The following is an 8,131-nucleotide window of genomic DNA, read 5'->3' as shown; positions in this document are numbered from 1 at the left end:
AAGCGCGTTGCTGCGAGGTGGTTGGTTGAATCCGGCGCTTGCGTGCGCCCCAGCGTAAGCGCTGATTGGAAGAGCGGAGATGACGGATTGCCCTGTCCGCCACTCAGCGGCAGGGGGCTTGTTCGGGTTCGAGGCGTCGATGACCTTACGTTCTCCTAAGGCCTTTCCCTAAGTTAATATGGCTGCGGCCGGCGAGCCGCTGGGATGGCGGTAAGGAGAGGAGGCGAGATCTTTCCGAGGTTTTGGCTACGATTCCCCTCAGCAATGGCGCTTCGGTCGGGGTTCTGGGAGCTGTTGTCGGTTTGCAGGAACCCCGGTAATTCATCTTCCCTCGTCTCTCAGATTACTCCCCAGGGTCAGCACAATGTGCACATGGAGGTCGTCTTTTGCATTCAACATATACTATCGAAAAGTAAACGAGCTAACATCATAACGAGCATCGTGATGACACTAGTAGAAAATTAAGGACCAGGGTCTGTGATGAGTACACCCCGTGACCGAACATACCTTTTGTCCCCCTTCCATGGCGCGAAGACTGAGGGGGAGAGGATGGAGACAAATTAGATCATATGTTTGTTTTGTCCGTTTCGTCATTTTTTAAAGATCCGTCTGGTTGTTTACGTTCTTAGGGTGTCGGGTGGCAGTGCTATCGACCAGTTCCAAGCCTGCGGTGAAGCCTGAAGCGGACCCCAAAGGAAATGAAGCTGTTGCCCCGGAGTTCACCAACCGGAACCCCCGGAATCTGGAGCTCTTAGCTGTGGCCAGAAAAGAGCGGGGCTGGGGCACAGTGTGGCCCTCCCGGGAGTTCTGGCACAGGTAATTAACTCTGGTGCTCTGCAAATTGTTTTCATCAGTTCATTTAAGGAACGTGCCAGGTAACTGCTGGCGACTCTCCTCTCCCGAAGCTGACTTGCGCTGGGTCTAGGAGGGGTTAGTGGAGGGGGGCGGCAAACAATAAATACGTAGGTGTCATGGAGGAAACTGAAAGAGGATAAAGTTAGAATGGGGAAATGGTTGACTAAGACCCCTCAGAAAATAGGAAGAAGCCAAACTATCTGCCAAGAAGAGCGTTCCCAGCAAAGGAAACAGCTAGGGTGGGAATGAGCTTGGCTCGTTTGGGGCACTGAAAGGTCTGTGTACCTGGAGCTCAGAGGGCCGAGAGGTAGGTAGGAGACACATCATTAGCTTTGTAAATCAAGTAAGCACTTTAGACGTTATTCTCACTACAGTGGGAAACTATGAGGGGATTTAAAATTTGAGCCCGAATGGAAGATCATTCTGGTTCCTTTGAGGAGAACAAATTTTTAAGGGGGCGGTGGTAGAGACAGGAAGAACATTAGGAGTCTATTCTTTGTTATAAAGATGGCTAGTTACTGAATGCTTTCTCTTTGCCAGGAACTCTGCTAGGTGTTTTGTATGCATTTTCTCATTTAATCCTTAAAAGTACTTTTTGAAGCAGGTGCAGTAATTTCCCCCGTTTTACAGGAGCAGGGGAATTGAGGCTTAGGGAGACAGGAGGGGGTCAAAGAAAGGGGGCAGGCAGTTCATCGTCGAAATAATCTGAATCTTGAATCCTGAATTTTTTTTGAAATACCCAAACTATCACTTTTACTTAATATTTGGATTATTTAAATAATTGGAGATCTGTTTCCCCCCCTTTTTTCCCTATCTCTCCATTCACAGTATTATCAGTATAAAATTGGAAGTGACCTTGGAGATAATGAGTCCTACCCCTTTGTTGCACTAATGGTTTAAGACAAGGATCAGCAAACTATGGCTCCTGGACCAAAGCTGGCTTGCAGGCTAAATATTGTTACATTTTTTTTAAAGATTTTTAAAAATGCAAAGAATATTTTGTAATGTGAAAATTGTGTAAAATTCAAAGTTCATTATTCACAAAGAAAGTTTTATGGGCACCCAGCCACCACTCATTCTTACCTGGCTGTTCTGGTATTACTGTGGCTGAGTTGAGCAGTTGATCCATGTTGTTACCTGAAAACTAGGTTCACCTCTTGGTTGATGTCAAGCCAGAAGACACAGGCAAGCCAAAGATCAGGAGAAGGAAGGATTTATTACTTGCAGCAAGTAAGGAGAACCCCGGGAATCTTACCCAAAGCAGGGTCACCCGGAACAGCAAAACTGGGGGAGCTTTAAGCTAAGGGTACAAGCATATTCATGAAGGGGCTTGAGCAGAGGAGAATTCAGCATAGAATTGGGGCCAGGGTCGACAGAGTCCTAGCGTTAGTTGATTGAAGTCATTCATTTCCATCCTCCACCAGAGGATGGAGAAACTTAAAGACGGTATCAGATTGTTATATATTTCCCTTGAGGAGGACCTAGGACTCTGTTTTACCACTGGACTATTGTTTCTTGGCTGCTTTTCCTTTGTTCCTGCATTCCCTTATTTCCCTTAAGATCATTAATTACTGAGACCTGTTCAAGAGCAGGCATTGTGGCTAAGCTTAGATCACAAAATGGCTTAGGCCAAAAATGGCTTCTCTTATGTGAAGAAAGCCATGCCTAGTTCTCTTTTTCCAGGGACCCACTACCCTCTCTGCTTACAATATGGCCTACAAACCATAAAACATTTACTGTCTGATCCCTTACAGAAAGAGTGTGTTGATCCCTGGATTAAGAGATTGTGATTTTTACTAGGGCTACCAGCGAAACTAGGAGTAGAACCCACATTTCTAAATCTAGTGCTTTTTATGCTATTTCACACTAAGAATCCTAGTATAATGTTTGATTTCAGTGTTTTCTTTATCATGAACTTAAATTCTAAATGTGTAATGTATACAAATGTTGTAAAATCCAAAAGGGACTATAGTTTCTGTGTATCCTTCTAGAGCTAGTCTATGCAGATGAGTATGAACTTGTACTTTTTTCATTATAAATCTTACCACATCATATACATTGTTCTGCATTCCCCCACCCAGCTCCTTCACCACCCCCACCCCCAACACACACACACACAGACACACACACACACTTAAAAATACATCTTGGAAATATTTTGTGTTGGTTGGGAACATTGGCTCTGGAGCCAGACCCCTGGACTTAAATCCTACCTAGCTTCATTACTTACCATTCATTAGTTGTAACCTTGCTAAGTTACTTAACCTTTCTGTGTCAGTTTCTGCAGCCCAAAAAAGAAAAAGAAAGAAAGAAAGAAAGAAAGAATAATGGGATTAGTTTGAGACATGAGCTATACCTGTAAACAATTAGGACTTCCTGGCACAGGAAGTGTTCAGTAAATGTTAGCAACAGCAGCATCGTAAATTGCTACTTTGTTCTTAATTGTGTAAAATAACTGTTTGAAGTAACTGTGTAAAATACCGTTGCCTTACGTTTAGGTCTTTAATCCGTTTAGAGTTTATTTTTGTGTACTGTGTTAGGAAGTGTTCTAATTTCATTCTTTTACATGTAGCTGTCCAGTTTTCCCAGCACCATGTACTGAAGAAGAGGCTGTCTTTTCTCCATTGTATATTCTTGCCTCCTTTATCAAAGATAAGGTGACCGTATGTGCATGAACACTCTATGACATAAATCACAGTAAGATCCTTTTTGACCCATCTCCTAGGGAAATGGAAATAAAAACAAAATGGGACCTAATGAAACTTAAAAGCTTTTGCACAGCAAAGGAAACTGTAAACAAGAAGAAAAGACACAGCTCTCAGAATGGGAGAAAATACTTGCAAACGAAGCAACTGACAAAGGATTAATCTCCAAAATATACAAGCAGCTCATGCAGCTCAATATCAAAAAAAACAAGCCAATCCAAAAATGGGCAGAAGACCTAAATAGACATTTCTCCAAAGAAGATATACAGATTGCTAACAAACACATGAAAGGATGCTCAACATCACTAATCATTAGAGAAATGCAAATCAAAACTACAGTGAGGTATCACCTCACACTGGTCAGAATGGCCATCATCAAAAAGTCTACAAACAATAAATGCTGGAGAGGGTGTGGAGAAAAGGGAACCCTCTTGCACTGTTGGTGGGAATGTAAATCCACAGCCACTCTGGAGAACAGTATGGAGGTTCCTTAAAAAAACTAAATATAGAACTGCCATATGACCCAGCAATCCCACTACTGGGTATATACCTGAGAAAACCATAATTCAAAGAGTCATGTACCACAGTGTTCATTGCAGCACTATTTACAATACCCAGGACATGGAAGCAACCTAAGTGTCCATCAACAGATGAATGGATAAAGAAGACGGGGCACATATAGACAATAGAATATTACTCAGCCATAAAAAGAAACGAAATTGAGTTATTTGTAGTGAGGTGGATGGACCTAGAGTCTGTCATACAGAGTGAAGTAAGAAAGAGAACAAATATCGTATGCTAACATATATATGTGGAATCTAAGAAAAAAGAAGGTTCTGATGAACCTAGGGGCAGGACAGGCATAAAGATGCAGACATAGAGAATGGACTTGAGGATATGGAGAGGGGGAAGGGTAAGCTGGGACAAAATGAGAGAGTGGCATGGACATATATACACTGCCAAATGTGAAATAGATAGCTAGTGGGAAGCACCTGCATAGCACAGGGAGATCAGCTCAGTGCTTTGTGACCACCTAGAGGGGTGGGATAGGGAGGGTGGGAGGGAGATGCAAGAGGGAGAGGATATGGGGATATATGTATACATATAGCTGATTCACTTTGTTATACAGCAGAAACTAACACAACATTACAAAGCAATTATACTCCAATAAAGATTTTAAAATAAAAATAAAATATCGTTGCATGGCTGTTTTAATTAACTGACTCCCTATTGATGATTATCTTTTATGATTTCAAACAGTGTTGAAATGAATTGTCTTGTCCATGTAATTTAGCAGTGAGATTGGGCATATTTTCATGGGTTTAAGAGTCATTAATATTTTTCTTTTCTGTGAACAGTCTGTCCATCCTCTGCCTGTTAAGTTACTGGTCATTTCCTTATTGATTATAGGAGACTTTTTACATATTATGGAAATTAGCACAATATATGATTTAAAAGTATTTTTTGTTTCATTGCTTGCCTTTTGACTTCACTTTACTGTTTTGTTTTTTTGTTTTTCTTAGCATGCAGAAAACTTTGTTAATTTTTTTTAAAACAAAAGCCATAAGATGTAGTTTGAGGTCATGTTAAATAGCTTGATATAGTTAAATAGGTTTATCTTACTTTGACATTACTTAAAACTTCTCCCATGTTGTCTTCTAGTACACTTATGATTTCTATTTTTATATTTAAATCATTAGCTAGAAAATAAAAGCATATAGTAAGGGGACTTCCCTGGGGGTCCAGTGGTTAAGACTCCGCACTCCCAATGCAGGGGGCACGGTTCGATCCCTGGTCAGGGAACTAAGATCCTGCATGCCACATGACGTGGCCAAAAAATAAATATTTCCTTCGTTAAAAAAAAAAAAAATAGTATGTAGTAAGTATATTTTTATCCAGTGTAGGGTCAGCAACTTAGCTTTGCCTCTTCAAATCCTTTTTTGAAGTAGATGCTGTGTAAATCTCAGCAGTCAGAAATACCAAATTTCTCCTGGATATTTGAGGCTAAGTAGAAGTGTTTGGTTTATTGCTGATGATATTCTCCTAAAAGCAAGGGAAAAACACCTTTCCCAAGTAGAAGCCAGGTTAAGTATACTGAAGTAAATGAACAAGACATTACATTCTTGAGAAATAGTTCGGCATTTATTCACCTGAAGTCATTTATCTTTAGAATTCTGTTATGATTTTATTCTCTCACCTCGTTTAGGTTGCGAGTTATAAGGAGTCAGCACCACATAGACGCGCTTGTTGAGCATCGCAATGGCCAGGCTGTGGTTTCCGCATCCACTCGTGAATGGGCCATTAAAAAACACCTGTATAGCACCAGAAACGTGGTGGCTTGTGAGAGTGTAGGACGAGTGCTGGCAGAGCGCTGCTTGGAAGCAGGAATCAACTTCATGGTCTACCAACCAGCTCCGTGGGAGGCGGCCTCAGACTCGGTATTTTTGTTTTCACGTACTTAGTTAAAAGGTATTGTGTGAATTCTTGACACTAGATACTTACATAATAATCGTTCCATTTATTAAGTTCTTTCCAAGTGTCAGAGCCTGAGGTGAGTATCCTGATGTGCATTACCTCAACAGCAGCCTATAGCGTGTCAGGACTCATGTTCTGTAGGTCGGCTGAGGCTGGCTGGCCCAGTCCTTGTGGCACGGGGCAGGGTTCAAACCCACGTGACCGATTCCATAGCCATAATGTTGACCGCTCTGCTGTCCTATTCATATAGTAACGTCTGTCTATAGAATATTTTAAAATGCTGCTAATCCGTGACATCTCTATATCCTCTTTTTTTTTATCCGTGTCATTATTAAGGTCACTTTCTGAAAAACCAGTGTAGGCTGGGAAGTTAGCAAGGATCAAATCCGTTGTTTATTTCTCTTTCTCTTGGGAAGTGAACTATTGTCAGCTTGTGGTGTTGACCTAATCTTTTCCTTTTTTCCTGATCTTCAAAACCAGATGAAACGACTGCAGAACGCCATGACAGAAGGTGGCGTGGTGCTGCAGGAGCCCCGGAGAATCTATGAATGAAGCAGAAGCGTTGTGTGATACTTGTAAATGTCAAGCTGTCAGCTCTTCATTCATCAGAAGAGAGTCTCTAGAAGAACCGCCAGCTTGGACGTCTTGTACAATAACCTAACAGCGAAACGTTATTAGTAGTTAAGGTTGTCATCTTCTCCCCTTGTGTGTGTTTGTTTTAAATCCAGGGCTAAATTCTTCTCTCTCCAACGTGAGAGAAGTGTTTGAGAAGAGCTGTTGCCAATTATAATTAACTTTTTTTATTATTATTTTTTTTTGCGGTACGCGGGCCTCTCACTGTTGTGGCCTCTACCGTTGCGGAGCACAGGTTCCGGACGCGCAGGCTCAGCGGCCATGGCTCACGGGCCCAGCCGCTCCGCGGCATGTGGAATCTTCCCAGACCGGGGCCTGAACCTGTGTCCCCTGCGTCGGCAGGTGGACTCTCAGCCACTGCGCCACCAGGGAAGCCTATAATTAACTTTTGAGGAACAAATTAAATGTTGTTTGTAAGTTAAAGAATAAAGGTATATTGTGAACTCTTATTTTCTGGTTATATGACATTTTCTCTGCCTTTGAGCTCACTGTGGCATGGGTACACATAGGTTTGTGCATTTGTCACCCTGGCTGGAACACAGTGGGTTGCCACTCAGGGTGTGGAGGTGTTTTTTAAATAGGATATGTCAATACCAGTCAATTTATTATAAACAGTCATGTGAAGATAAAAGGGGCAAATCCTAACCTCAGTTGGGCTCCTGGATCCTAACAGAACCAGGTTTGAAAGAAGAAAGGAATGCAGCGAGGAAAGGAAATGGACAGGGTTAGTGCATGCTAAGTTTGCCATCAAGTGAAAATTGGTTAGGTAGGATATGAAGCTTGAAGTGCATTCAGGTTAATTTAAAATTGAAGTGGGGTAGATGGGAATCATGGCGGGTCTCTTAAATGAGTGGCTAAATCAAAGTAAGGTGTTAACTGATTTTGGCTATTTAAAACATGCGAAGAGGAAGAACCAGTAAGCAGTTAAAGTGGCTTCTAGAGCATTTCCCTCCCACATTTGAAATGTGTACTCCCAATTGTATATTTATACAGAAGTGAAATAACATCGCTACTGTTAATCTGAGTATTCAGTGTATTATTTTAACAAGAAATATGTATGCACCAACATTTTTAAAAAGTTTGATTCACTCTGAGAGGCCTTCAGAGTGCAATGGCTTAGTAGTCCCCTTTTGATCAACAGATACCCCAGTGGACACATCTACAAGTATATAGTATAGTTCTAATATTTTCTTCCCTCATCTTAAAGATTGGAGCATCTCACTTTGAAGACTACAGTCCTAGAAGGCTGTTTAGACAAGTCTAGAATTCAGGGGAGGATGCAAGGAAGACCATGGACTAGAGTAGTGTGGCTTTGGAAACGGACAGTGACAAAACTAGGGTTCACCTGTAAGGGACACCATAGGTAGGGATTTTATCTAGGCGTATGATGTAGATCATCTCTGTACCAAGAACTTCAGTTTGATGGGCAATTTTTGAGGCTTTGTGTGGCAAGTTTGATGCAA

The 8,131-nt window shown here is 41.7% G+C and overlaps 1 protein-coding gene across 2 annotated transcripts; it reads left to right on the top strand.

The window, feature by feature from the left end:
* Window positions 1-145: 145 nt before the first annotated feature.
* MRPL18 (mitochondrial ribosomal protein L18) lies at window positions 146-7,117 on the top strand. Of its 2 annotated transcripts, none has more exons than XM_060114894.1 (4): window positions 146-316; window positions 630-816; window positions 5,767-5,849; window positions 6,516-7,117. In XM_060114894.1, exons 1-4 carry the CDS (start codon window positions 205-207, stop codon window positions 6,581-6,583), a joined length of 450 nt encoding a protein of 149 aa, XP_059970877.1. In that variant the 5' UTR covers window positions 146-204; the 3' UTR covers window positions 6,584-7,117. The 2 variants fall into 2 exon arrangements, with proteins under 2 accessions (XP_059970877.1, XP_059970875.1); XM_060114892.1 differs by having other exon boundaries at window positions 149-316; window positions 5,767-5,998.
* Window positions 7,118-8,131: the final 1,014 nt, after the last annotated feature.

Source organism: Mesoplodon densirostris, chromosome 12, assembly GCF_025265405.1.
Source record: "Mesoplodon densirostris isolate mMesDen1 chromosome 12, mMesDen1 primary haplotype, whole genome shotgun sequence".
NCBI classification, from domain to species: domain Eukaryota; kingdom Metazoa; phylum Chordata; class Mammalia; order Artiodactyla; family Ziphiidae; genus Mesoplodon; species Mesoplodon densirostris.
The sequence above is the reverse complement of the archived record's forward strand: the minus strand, read 5'-3'. Positions and strand labels throughout refer to the sequence as shown.